Source organism: Telmatherina bonti (genome assembly GCF_933228915.1).
Source record: "Telmatherina bonti genome assembly, chromosome: 15".
Taxonomy (NCBI): domain Eukaryota; kingdom Metazoa; phylum Chordata; class Actinopteri; order Atheriniformes; family Telmatherinidae; genus Telmatherina; species Telmatherina bonti.
This window is the reverse complement of record NC_136613.1, coordinates 25,365,861-25,380,269: the sequence shown is the minus strand read 5'-3', so window position 1 is coordinate 25,380,269 and position 14,409 is coordinate 25,365,861. Positions and strand designations below refer to the sequence as shown.

General features: G+C 38.0%; 2 protein-coding genes across 2 annotated transcripts; both read right to left on the bottom strand.

Moving 5' to 3' along the window:
• Positions 1-288: 288 nt before the first annotated feature.
• On the bottom strand, positions 289-1,233 carry LOC306766883 (olfactory receptor 52D1-like; the record flags this gene model as incomplete). The annotated part of the gene is made up of 1 exon (XM_079254735.1): positions 289-1,233. The coding sequence occupies one exon, from the start codon at positions 1,231-1,233 to the stop codon at positions 289-291; it is 945 nt and encodes a 314-aa protein (XP_079110861.1).
• A 7,644-nt stretch (positions 1,234-8,877) lies between these two features.
• LOC306766882 (olfactory receptor 8A1-like) lies at positions 8,878-9,822 on the bottom strand (the record flags this gene model as incomplete). Its single annotated transcript, XM_079254734.1, has 1 exon — positions 8,878-9,822. One exon carries the CDS (start codon positions 9,820-9,822, stop codon positions 8,878-8,880), a length of 945 nt encoding a protein of 314 aa, XP_079110860.1.
• Positions 9,823-14,409: the final 4,587 nt, after the last annotated feature.

Genomic DNA, 14,409 nt, shown 5'->3' with positions numbered 1-14,409 from the left:
TACAGCTATATATATTAACATTTCGCCAACAATTATGGATGAGTCATTATAAATCACGATAAAAATCTATTTACTACTTTAAATTATTTTTCACAAAAAACTTTAAATTTAATGTTCAAATAACTTTGTTGTGAAACATCTAAGAAAATACTTTTTCACCATCAACCAAAATCAGTAACTAAAAACAGGGAGGTGGTCGTTTATGATTCTTTTCATGTTTTAATGTTATTTTCAGAGAGAGTTCTGTTTGTAAGCTAGAATGACCTGAAAACATAAATTAATTTCACATTAGTTTATTCCTTTCACCTGTTTGTTGCACGTACACAGATTTAATAAACTGTAGCGAACTTGAGTCAGTTTAAGACCGTATACAACAGGGTTGAGAATAGGTGGAATCATCAGAAACTGTACAGCCATGAAGTTTTTTACACTCTGTGTGACAGATGCTGATCCATACCTTGCGTACATGAGGTCAAAAAGAAGAGCAACTGTGGCATTTAGTAAACATAATAAATGTGGCACACATGTCTGCAGAAATTTCTTCAGGCCTTCTCTGGACTGCAAAGCACACTTTACTAACAGTACATAGGAGCACATAATGAAAAGATCATGGCCAAAATAAAAAAATATAATAATAAATCCAACTATATTATTTGCAGTTGTGGAGTTACATGAAAGTTTTAGGATAGACCAGTTTTCACAGTATAGTTTTTCTATCTGGGAGCCACATAATATCAGTTTAGAGGTCATTGTGATCCCAATAGCAATACAGAGTGAAGGCACAAGTCTGGAAAACCCGACCAAGAAGGCAACTCTGTGCCTTGTCATCACAGAGTGATATTCCAGTGGGCGGCATATGGCCACATATCTGTCATAAGCCATCACAGTGAGAACAGAGAACTCACAGCTTGTATATGAATAAATAACAAAGACCTGCAACAGGCAACCAATGTAAGATATGACATGAGTGTCAGACAAGATATCAAAGAGAAATTTGGGGTAAAAGGCTGCTGTCCCATACAGACTATTAATACACAGATTACATAGAAAGATATACATGGGTTTATGAAGTTTTTCTTCCAGTATGATCGTCATAATAAGAGCAACATTCACAAGCAGTATCACACTGTAACACAACAGGGTTAAAGAAAAGAGAATCACTCTGTTCTTTGTTGTAATGTCCTTCAGTCCTGACAAGGAGAACTCAGTGAAAACAGTTGCATTGTTCATCATTTACCTATTTGTCAAAACTCTGAAACAGCATCTGTCATTCTTTGATATTATTTGTCTCAGCTATATGTGACTCCATCCATCCATTCTCCACCTTCAGGTAACTTCTACTAAAAGGGAGGAAGTGACAGTTCCTTCAGCAAACAATGAGACTCCTTAAATAAATCTGAGAATCACAACATCATTAATGACAGCTAATTAGATCCCCAGAGCTGAACTACCCCTGACAAAATAAACTCTAACAAACTGATGTCATACATTGATTTTTTTTAAACAGGGAAACGGGGCCAATAAAAAAAGTAATGGGGAATTTTGGTCAATTGCATCCAAAACTTAAACATTAGAGGATTTTTTTCAAGGACCATAAAGATCATTTCTGCTCTGAATATTAGACATTTTCATAGCAATCTAAAGAATGGGCGATTATACATATTGAGGTAACAATACTGAAGCATTACTCATTGAAGCTGCAACACCGGTCAGATATCAGCAGCCTGTGGGACTGTCAAACCAAGAAGTACACATGAGCTTTATTTAAAATCTACTATTATTACACTTTATTAAAAATTACTGGAGTTTTTATTTTTACTTTTATATTTCCTTAATAAGAGCTATGAAACTTCCAGTTTTTTATTGTTCTTACTAATGTTTTCTTTTTCTTGCTACAACATGAAAAAACAACACATGGTTCAGGATTAACATGAGCCCACATGTTGGGAAATTAAACACCCAGTCAATGTATACAGCCATACAAAATATATATGTAATACTTACAATATGTACATTTCAAAAAATGGCAAGACATTTTCCTGAAAACTGCTTTTTGTAGCTCATGTTTATAATTATCTGGTATTTATTTAGAAAAACCGTTTTAACTAAACTGCGGGTGGTTCATGTTTATGTGAATAATGTGGGCATTTGGTTTGATCAGTTTTCAAATGAAAGAAATTACATGAAAGTTGTATTACCGACCCTGAGTTGGCTTGTGACTGTATCATTAGTGAAGTTTCATCTGTCATAGACACAAATGTGATGGGGCAAGAATACACAATTGTTGCTGTTTGTACTTATATCACGACACCAGACTGCAATACCACAAATAACTCTATAAATACTAATTTATCACCCACACTGTGCGCAACAAGGTGTTCGGGGCTGAAGAAACGGAGCTCTGTCTGGTCTATTCTCTCTGACAGTGGCTCTTGTGATTCCAATATCTCTGATCCTGTAGACATTTCAGGTCTATGGCTCAGAGAAAATCTCCATGTTGCTGTATTATACATATTTATGCACTTTTTATTGACATCTCTGATTCACAAAAACTCTTTATTTAATGTTCAAACTAGAAAAGCACTCAAATATCGAAAACCTCTGACAAGCAACTAATTTTCACCCATATTGTGAAGAATCCTTTTAAAACTTTTGTGTCCACAACTCCTTACAGATCACTTTCAAAAGTCAGTATCTTCTAAGTTAAGCCCAAACCTGTTTTTAGAAAAAAAAAATCACAAAAATTCCTTGTAGTTTCAGCACAAAGTTGCAAACAAACAGACGGACCGATAAACTTTGGCAAAAACACAACCTCCGTGATAGAGGTAATGCCTTTGTTGTGGAATATCTCAGAAAATATACACTGCTAAAAAGAAATAAAGGGAACACTAAAGTAATACATTGTGGGGCGGCTGTAGGTCAGGAGAAAGAGCAGTCAGCTTGTAACTGTGAAGTTGGGAGTTCGATTCCAGGCTTCCCCTGACTGCGAGCCGGAGTGTCCTTGGGCAAGACACTGAACCCAAAGTTGCCCCCCCAATGTGCCTATCTGGGTATATATGTACGTTACTTTGGATAAAAGTGTCTGCTAAATGACTGTAGAACAGAATAGTATGAATAAAATATTTTATTAAATTCTTTGTATTCTCCATAATTGAATGTGCTGACAAAAGAAATCACACAAAAATTATCAATGAAAATCAAATGTATCAACCCAGGGAGGTCTGGATTTGGAGTTATACTCAAAATTAAGGTGAAAAAACACACTACAGGCTGATCTAACTTTGATGTAATGTCCTTTAAACAAGTCAAAATGAGGCTCAGTATTGTGTGAGGCCTCGGTGTGCCTGTATGACCCTATAACATCTGGGCATGCTCCTGATGAGGCGGCGGATATTCTCCTGAGGGATTTCCCTCCAGACCTGGACTAAAGCATCCGCCTACTCCTTGACAGTCTGTGTTGCAACTTGGTGTTGGTGGATGGAGCGAGACATGATGTCCCAGATGTGCTCAATTGGTTTCAGGTCTGGGGAACGGGTGGACCAGGCCATGACATCAATGCCTTGGTGTTGTTGGAACTGCACCCAGAGCCAACCCCACCACCATATCGTCCCACAAAGGGTCTGAGGATCTCATCTTGGTACCTAATGGCAGTCAGGCTACCTCTGGCGAGCACATGGAGGGCTGTGCGGCCTTCCAAGAAATACCACCCCACACCATTACTGACCCACTGCCAAACTGGTCATGCTGGAGAACGTTGCAGGCAGCAGAACGTTCTCCACGGCGTCTCCAGACTCTGTCACGTCTGTCACATGTGCTCAGTGTGAACCTGCTTTCATCTGTGAAGAGCACAGGGCGACAGTGGCAAATTTGCTAATAATGGTGTTCTCTGGCACCTGTGTACGTCGGGCCCTCATACCACCCTCATGGAGTCTGTTTCTGACTGTTTGAGCAGACACATGCACAGTTGTTGCCTGCTGGAGCTCCTCCTGTTCCTTGCAGAAAGAAGGAGTTAGCGGTCCTGCTGATGGGTTATTGCCCTCCCACAGCCTCCTCCACATCTCCTGATATACTGGCCTGTCTCCTGGTAGCGCCTCCATTCTCTGGACACTATGCTGACAGACACAGCAAACCTTCTTGCCACAGCTCGCATTGATGTGCCATCCTGGATGAGCTACACTCCGTCTCATGCTACCACTAGAGTGAAAGCACCGCCAGCTTTTAAAGTGACCAAAATATCAGCCAGAAAGCATCAGAACTGAGAAGTGCTCTGTGGTCACCACCTGCAGAACCACTCCTTTTTTGGGTGTGTCTTGCCAATTGCCTATAATTAATATTTATAGGCAATTATTAATAATAAACCTGTTGTCTATTCTATATGCACAACAGCATGTGAAACTGATTGACAATCAGTGTTGCTTCTTAAGTGGACAGTTTGATTTCACAGAAGTGTGGTTGGCGTGGAGTTAGATTGTGTTGTTTGGGTGTTCCGTTTATTTTTTGAGAAGTGTAGTTGGTATTAAACATTAGCCCAGTTGAAAGAAAATAAAGTATCCACAGAATGAATATTGTGAGCTTTAGATCTGTTTTAATGAAGATGATCACCAAATTGTGACATTACTAACCCTGTGTGCTGCTTTATTTTTAATTGTTAACATGTCTAAATTGAAAGGGTCAAGTTGTATTTCCTCTGAAATACCATACATGAAGAGTTGGGCCAAAAACTGTTCTATTTATAATGGACTGTTTTATTGTTGTTTATTCTGTTGTTGCTGTTTGTGTTTATTTTTGTTTTTACATACACCACTAGGGCAAAAAAAAAACTCTAACTTATGTGAATAAACACAATCGGTCTGAATGGTACACGGTAGAGGAATCCCCAGTTTGGTATTTTTATATTTTATTTAATAATAAAATATTTTATATTTAATTTTAAACTTTCCTTTTGTTTTCACTTTTCTTCTTTTGATTATAAAAAGTTTGCCTGTTGTACATAAAAGACACAAAAATGGTGTGTCAAGAAAAAAAATAAAAATGACCGTTTTCATTATTTTCCCACAAGACCAGGCTGCAATCCCACAAATCCCATGAATACCTTCTATTCATGCTGATTTACCACCGACTCTATATTGATCTTTTAAGCTGTTTTTAATTTACAAAATGTTTCTGATTTTCAGCAAATTCACCTCATGTTTTCACAGCAAAGTTTTAGCCAAACATAAGCAAAGCAAATTAAAGCAGATGTTGTGTTTTTGTTAAATTAATTTCTAATTATCTGGGTATTTTTATTTTGAGATTTTTAAAATAAATTCACATATAGACTGGCCATTGCTAAAGTATTACAGCTATTTATGTAAACATTTTACCAACAAATATAAATGAGTCATTATAAATCATTTTTAAAGTCTATTTAATTCTTTAAATTATTGTTCACAAAAGCTTTAAATTTAATGTTCAAAGAACTTAGTTGTGAAACATCACAGAAAATACTTTTTCACCATCAACCAAAATCTGTCACCAGAAACAGGGAGGTGGTTGTTTATGATTCTTTTCATGTTTTAATGTTATTTTGGGAGAGGGTTCTGTTTGTAAGCTAGAATGATCTGAAAACATCATTTAACATCAAATCAGTTTAATCCTTTCACCTGTTTGTTGCACCTACACAGATTTAATAAACTGTAGCGAACTTGAGTCAGTTTAAGACCGTATACAACAGGGTTGGGAATAGGTGGAATCATCAGAAACTGTACAGCCATGAAGTTTTTTACACTCTGTGTGACAGATGCTGATCCATACCTTGCGTACATGAGGTCAAAAAGAAGAGCAACTGTGGCATTTAGTAAACATAATAAATGTGGCACACATGTCTGCAGAAATTTCTTCCGGCCTTCTCTGGACTGCAAAGCACACTTTACTAACAGTACATCGGAGCACATAGTGAAAAGATCATGGCAAAGGTTGAGAATGAGGTCCTACCCTAAGTTGAAGAGTTCGAGTTTCTTAGGGTCCCTTTGTGCATGAATGTAGAATGGAGGGGGAGGGTAATGGGCAGATTGGTGCAGCATCAGCTGTGATGCAGGCGCTTTGGCAGTCTGTAGTGGTGAAGAAAGTGTTAACACTAAAAGCAAAGCTCCTTATTTACTGTTCAGTTTATGTTCTTACTATTATCTATGGTCACAAACTCTGGATATTGACTCAACAAATGAGATCACATATACAAGCAACCAAAATTTGTTTTCTCTGAAGTTCTGCCGGGCTCTCTCTTAGGGAAAGAGGATGGAGTACAGTCTTCAGGTAGAGACTCATAGTAGAGTTGCTTCTTCTCCACATCAAGAGGAGACACATGAGTTGGCCAAGGCATTTGATAAGGATACTTCCTGGATGTCTCTGCTGAGGTCTTCCAGGCACATCCCACCAGGAGGAGATCCTTAGGAAATCTTAGGACATGCTGAAGGAACAACGTCTTTTGACTGGTCTGAGAACACCCCGGGATTCCCCAGATGAGCTGGAAGAAGTGGCCTGAGAGACCCCAGATAAGCGGAGGAAAATGGATGGATAGGTAGTAAGGGATGTGGAAAAAAAAAAACAATCACAGCTTGGTATAAAGATTGGAGTTAAAAAAAAAAAAAAAAAAAAAAAAAAAAAAAAGCCAGGCACTATGCAGGTATCAGAAAAATATATTATAGTGATGGGTCTTAGTCATAGTAGATATTTCTTGTACCCAGAAATGGAAAAAAATGGATTTCTGAAAATTTCACTTTTCTAGTAAATTCCAATAATTGTCTGGTGTTTCTTTATATTGTTGATATAATATTGTTGTAAATAAACTGCTGGCGAACCACATGCTTTGTGAACATTGTGGTCGATAAGTTTGATTAGCTTTTAAATTAAAGAAATTATTAAAAAGTAACATTATCAACCCGGAGTACTCCTTTATTTTTAATCATTAGAAAAATTAAATTGACATTTTATTTCCTCTATTACTGAAAATGAAGAGGTGGGCCTAAAAATTATTTACTAATGAGGTATTGTTGGCTGTTTTATTGTAGTTGTTTACATGTTTTGTTTTTCCATATGCAGCACAGGGACAAAAAAATAATAATTTATGGGAATAAACACAAAGAGTTTTGTTTAATTGTTAAAAATATTGTACAGTATTCTTCATATTCATGGTAGGGTAGAGAAATCCCCAGTTTGTGTCCTGTCCAACCCAGTACTTTCAAATCTTTGTTTTATATTAAATTTCACTTTCTTTTTCAGAATTTCAGGATTAATGCAGGTTCATCTGTAAAAGACACCAACATGTTGGGCCAAGAGAGTACAAGACTGTTTTTATTATGTACCTCGAGAGGCTGCAATACCATAAACACCGGTATAAATGCTGATTCATCACCCACTCTGTGTCCATCTTTTAGGCTTTTATTTTGTGAAATGTTGCTTATTGTCAACAATTTAAGCAGGTTACTAAAACAGCCTTCTTTCATTTACGTAATATAGCCAAAATTAGGGACATTCTGTCTCGGAGTGATGCAGAAAAACTGGTTCATGCTTTTGTTGCTTCAAGACTAGATTACTGTAACTCTATTACTGGCCTGCCTAAATATGCCCTGAAAAGCCTTCAGCTGATCCAGAATTCTGCAGCCAGAGTCCTGACCGGAACCAGCAGGAGAGATCATATTTCTCCAGTTTTAGCCTCTCTTCATTGGCTGCCTGTTGAATCTAGAATAGAATTTAAAATCCTTCTCCTTACATATAAAGCCCTCCACAGCCAGGCACCACTATATATCTAAGACCTCATAGTTCCTTATATAGCAAGCAGAGTACTTCGTTCGCAGACTGCAGGCTTACTTGTGGTTCCTAGAGTCTCAAAGAGCCGAGCAGGAGGCAGAGCCTTTGGTTATCAGGCCCCTCTCTTATGGAATAAGTTCCCAGTTAGTGTTAGCGAAGCAGACACCCTCCCCACCTTTAAGACTAGGCTGAAGACTTATCTTTTTGATAAGTCCTATAGCTAGGGATGGTTAGCATTCCTTAGTTATGCTGCTATAGGTTTAGACTGCTGAGGGACATTTCCTGATACACTAAACTTCTTTCTCAATCTTGCCCCCCCAATAACAGTGTTACATCATTAACATGTATTTCTCCTGTCTCAGCAGGTCTCCTTGGCCAGGAGTAGCAGTTCCTGTTGTCTGTTGTCTTTCTGTCCTCTTCCCCCCACACAGCAGAGGCAGATGGCTGCCTGTCCTGAGCCGGGTTCTGCTGGAGGTTTCCTTCCTGTTAAAAGGGAGTTTTTTCCTTCCCACTGTCGCCAGTGTGCTCTCTCAGGATGGGAGATTGAGTTGGACCCTCCAACTCAATCTGTTGGTTTCCTTATATAGACTATGATGAATTGGCTTTCATTATGTTTTTGTTTTTGTTTTCCTGTCTGTACAGTGTCTTTAGATGGCATTGCTGTCATTTGACGCTATATAAATAAAGTTGAATTGAATTGAACAATTTCACCTCATGTCAACATTTTGGCAAAACTAAAGCAAGTATTTTAAATTTATCAGTTTTTTTTTTTAAAGAATCCTTTATGAACTGCCTATTGTTAAAGCATTATATCTATATATTTTAACAATGATTATATGTCAGGAATTTGTACCACTTTATGATCAATCGCTAAGCCTCAAAAGCTTTCAAATTCTTGGTTAATTAAATTTGCTGTCAAACGTCTCCAAAAATGTATTTTTACTATTAAACAGATACTAGCAAAAGAAAAAGGAGGAATTTTTTTATTTATTTGTTTATATATTTTGACATTCTTTTCATGTTTTAATGTTATTTTGGGAGAGAGTTCTGTTTGTTAGCTAGAATGACGTGAAAAAATCATTTCACATCACATCAGTTTAATCCTTTCACCTGTTTGTTGCACCTACACAGATTTAATAAACTGTAGCGAACTTGAGTCAGTTTAAGACCGTATACAACAGGGTTGAGAATAGGTGGAATCATCAGAAACTGTACAGCCATGAAGTTTTTTACACTCTGTGTGACAGATGCTGATCCATACCTTGCGTACATGAGGTCAAAAAGTAGTGCAACTGTGGCATTAAGTAAACATAATAAATGTGGCACACATGTCTGCAGAAATTTCTTCCGGCCTTCTCTGGACTGCAAAGCACACTTTACCAACTGCACATAGGAGCACATAGTGAAAAGATTATGGCCTAAATAAAAAAATATAACAATAAATCCAACTATATTATTTGCAGTTGTGGAGTTACATGAAAGTTTTAGGATAGACCAGTTGTCACAGTATAGTTTTTCTATCTGGGAGCCACATAATGTCAGTTTAGAGGTCATTGTGACCACAATGGCCTGACAGAGTAAAGGCACAAGTCTGGAAAACCCGACCAAGAAGGCAACTCTGTGCCTTGTCATCACAGAGTGATATTCCAGTGGGCGGCATATGGCCACATATCTGTCATAAGCCATCACAGTGAGAACAGAAAAATCACAGCTTGCATATGAATAAATAATAAAGACCTGCAACAGGCAACCAATGTAAGATATGACATGAGTGTCAGACAAGATATCAAAGAGAAATTTGGGGTAAAAGGCTGCGGTCCCATACAGACTATTAATACACAGATTACATAGAAAGATATACATGGGTTTATGAAGTTTTTCATCCAGTATGATCGTCATAATAAGAGCAACATTCACAAGCAGTATCACACTGTAACACAACAGGGTTAAAGAAAAGAGAATCACTCTGTTCTTTGTTGTAATGTCCTTCAGTCCTGACAAGGAGAACTCAGTGAAAACAGTTGCATTGTTCATCATTTACCTATTTGTCAAAACTCTGAAACAGCATCTGTCATTCATTGATAGTTTGTCTCAGCTATATGTGACTCCATCCATCCATTCTCCACCTTCAGGTAACTCCGACTAAAAGGGAGGAAATGACAGTCGGTTCAGCAAACAATGAGACTCCTTAAATTTGAGTATCACAACATCATTAGTCGTAGCTAATTAGATCCTCAGAGCTTAACTACCCCTGACAAAGTAAACTCTAACAAACTGATGTCATACATTGATTTTTTTTTTTTAAACAGAGACACAGGGCAAATAAAAATTAAATGGGAATTTTGGTCAATTCCATCCAGATCTTAAACATTCAAGGATTTTTTTTTCAAGGACCATAAAGAACTAAAACTAGAAAAGCGCTCAAATATCAAAAACCTCTGCCAAGCAACTAACTTCCACCCATATTCTGAAGAATACTTTTACAACTTTTGTGTCCACAACACCTTACAGAACACTCAAAAATTTGTATCTTGTAAGTTAAGCCCAAACCTGTTCTTAGAAAAAAGAAAAATCACAAAAATCTGCCTGGTAGTTTCAGCACAAATATGCAAACAAACAAGACGGACCGATAAACTTTGGCAAAAACATAACCTCTGTGATGGAGGTAATGACTTTGTTGTGGAATATCTCCGAAAATATACACTGCTCAAACAAAAAAAAAAGGGAACACTAAAGTAATACATTGTAGATCTGAATGAATAAAAAAATCTTATTAAATATTTTGTTCTCTCCATAACTGAATGTGCAGACAACAAAATCAAACAAAAATTATGAATGAAAATCAAATGTATCAACCCATGGAGGTCTGGATTTGAAGTTATGCTCAAAATTAGAGTGGAAAGACGCTGATTCAACTTTGATGTAATTTGCTTCAAACAAGTTAAAATGAGGCTCAGTTGTGTGTGTGGCCTCCCTATAACGTCTAGGTATGCTCCTGATGAGGCGGCAGATGTTTTCCTAAGGGATTTCCTCCCAGACCTGGACTAAAGCCTCCGCCAACTTCTGGACAATCTGTGGTGGAACTTGGCGTTGGTGGATGGAGTGAGACATGATGTCCCAGATGTGCTCAATTGGATTCAGGTCTGGGGAACGGGCGGGCCAGTCCATAACATCAATGCCTTCATGTTGCAGGAACTTCTGACACACTCCAGTCACATGAGGTCTTGCATTGTCTTGCATTACAAGGAACCCAGAGCCAACCCCAAAAGCATATGGTCCCACAAGGGGTCTGAGGATCTCATCTCGCTGCCGGCAGTCAGGCTACCTCTGGCGAACACATGGAGGGCTGTGTGATCCTCCAAAGAAATGCCACCCCACACTATTACTGACCCACTGCCAAACCGGTCATGCCGGATGATGTTGCAGGCAGCAGAACGTTCTCCACGGCGTCTCCAGACTCTGTCACGTCTGTCACATGTGCTCAGTGTGAACCCTCTTTCATCTGTGAAGAGCACAGGGCACCAGTGGTGAATTTGCCAATTTTGGTGTTCTCTGGCAAATGCCAAACGTCCTGCATGGTGTTGGGCTGTAAGCACAACCCCCACCTGGGGACTTCGGGCCTTCATACCACTACCATGGGGTCTGTTTCTGACTGTTTGAGTAGACACATGCACATTTGTGGCCTGCTGGAGTTCATTTTGCAGGGTCTGGCAGTGGTCCTCCTGTTGCACCTTGCAGAAAGAAGGAGGTAGCGGTCCTGCTGCTGGGTTGTTGCCCTCCCACGGCCTCCTCTACGTCTCCTGATTGTACTGTCCTGTCTCCTGGTAGCGCCTCCATGCTCTTGACTCTATGACAAAAGACCTAGCAAACCTTCTTGCCACAGCTCGCATTGATGTGCCATCCTGGATGAGCTACACTCCGTCTCATGCTACCACTAGAGTGAAAGCACCGCCAGCTTTTAAAGTGACCAAAATATCAGCCAGAAAGCATCGGAAACTGAGGAGTGCTCTGCGGTCACTACCTGCAGAACCACTCCTTTATTGGGTGTGTTGCCAATTGCCTATAATTAATATTCATAGGCAATTAATAATAAACCTGTTGTCTATTCCATTTGCACAACAGCATGTGAAATTGATTGACAATCAGTGTTGCTTCTTAAGTGGACAGTTTGATTTCACAGAAGTGTGGTTGACTTGGAGTTAAATTGTGTTGTTTGGGTGTTTCCTAAAGTTTTTTTGAGCAGTGTAGTTGGTATTAAACATTAGCCCAGTTGAAAGAAATAAAGTATCCACAGAATGAATATTGTGAGCTTTAGATCTGTTTTAATTAAGATAATCATTTAATTGTGACATAACTAATTCTGTGTACTGCTCTATTTTTCATTATTAGTAGAAGGAAATTAAAAGGGCTAAAGTATACGTCCTCCAAAATACCATACATGAAGAGTTTGGCTTAAACTGTTCCATTTATGATGGACTGTTTTATTTTTGTTTATTCTGTTGTTGCTGTTTGTGTTTATATTTGTTTTTTGCATACAGCACTAGGATTTGATTCAATTCAATTCGATTCAACTTTATTTATATAGCATCAAATCACGACAATGCCACTGTGAATGCCTGATTTCCCCTCGGGGATGAATAAAGTATTTTTGATTTGATTTGATCTCAAGATACTTACAGCAGGAAAAAAAAAATATATAAGGAAGGCCAATTCATAATAGCCTATATAAGAAAACTAACAGATTGAGTTGGACTACTCAATCTCCCATCCTGAGCAAGCTCACTGGCAACAGTGGGAAGCAAAATAACTCCCTTTTAACAGGAAGGAAACCTCCGGCAGAACCCGGCTTAAGGACAGGCAGCCATCTGCCTCTGTTGTGTGGGGAAAAGAGGACAGAAAGCTTATTCCTTAAGAGAGGGGCCTGATAGGCAAAGGCTCTACCTCCCACTTGGCTCTTTGAGACTCTAGGAACCACAAGTAAGCCTGCAGTCTGGGAACAAAGTACTCCGCTTGGAATATAAGGAACTATGAGGTCTTTGATATATAGTGGTGCTTGGTTGTGGAGAGCTTTATATGTAAGGAGAAGGATTTTAAATTCTAATCTAGATTCAACAGGCAGCCAGTGAAGAGAGGCTAAAACTGGAGAAATTTAGCTCTGAGTTTTTCAGATTCAAAGAGAATTACTTCAGTCTTATCTGTGTTTTGAGAGGAGAAAATTTCTAGACATCCAAGTCTTTATGTCTATGAGACCATTTTGTAGCCTATCTGGCTGATTTGTTTGATCTGTTTTAAAGGATAAGTGTATCTGAGTATCATCTGCATAACAATGAAAGTTTATTCCATGTTGTCTAATCATTTTGCCTAAAAAGAGCATATATAGTGTGAAGAGTATTGGTCTAAGTACAGAACCTTGAGGAACTCCATGACTTACTGTAGTTTGTGAGGAGGACCTGTCATTTACATGAACAAACTGAAGTCTATCAGATAAATATGATTTAAACCAGCTTAACGCTGTACCTGTAATTCCAAGCACCTGTTCTAGTCTTTGTAATAGAATGTTATGATTGACTGCATCAAATGCAGCATTAAGATCAAGCAAGATAAGTATGGACAGAAGTCCTTTGTCTGAGGCCATAAGAAGGTCATTAGTAACTTTCACCAATGCCATCTCAGTGCCATGAGGAGCTCTAAATCCTGACTGAAACTCTTCAAATAAATTATTCCTGCACAGGTGGGCATGTAGCTGAGCTGAAACAATTTTCTCCAGAATTTTGGACGGGAGATTAGACATAGGTTTATAATTTGCTACCACCTCTGGATCTAAAGATTGCTTTTTAAGTAAAGGCTTGATTACAGCAGTTTTAAATGACTGTGGTACATATCCTGTCTCTAAAGACGTATTGATAAGATTTAGAAGAGATGTATCAACTAAAAGGAAAATGTCCCTAAAGAGGCTCATTGGGAGAGGGTCTAAGATACAGGTGGATGGTTTAGATGAAGCTATTATTTTAGTTAATTCAGAGGGTTGGACAGGACAGAAACTATTTAGACAAAAGTAAGATCCTGGTTCTAAGGATGCTTCGGAGAAAAATTAATAAACTACTTACTTTTCAAAATGTAAATGTATCTTTTTGTTACTTATTTATTTTGATTGATTTATTTGACCTTACTATATGTACTGGCTCTGATCATTTCTTTTATTTGAAAATCTGGCCCAACTGAACATCTAATTGAGTAGAGGAATCCCAGTTTGTCTCCTGTCCAACCCAGTATTTTCATATTTTATTTTAAATTTTCCTTTTGTTTTCACTTTTCTTCTTTTGATTATAAAAAGTATGCCTGTTGTACATAAAAGACACAGAAATGGTGTGTCAAGAAAAAAAATTGAAAATGATCGTTTTCTTTATTGTCCCACGAGACCAGGCTGCAATCCTACAAATACCTTCTATTTATGCTGATTTACCACCGACTCTATATTGATCTTTTAAGCTGTTTTTAATTTACAAAATGTTGCTTATTGTCAGCAAATTCACCTCATGCTTTCACAGCAAAGTTTTGGCCAAACATAGACAATGTAAATTAAAGTGAAACTATTATGTGCATTTCAAGCTAATTTATTTTTAT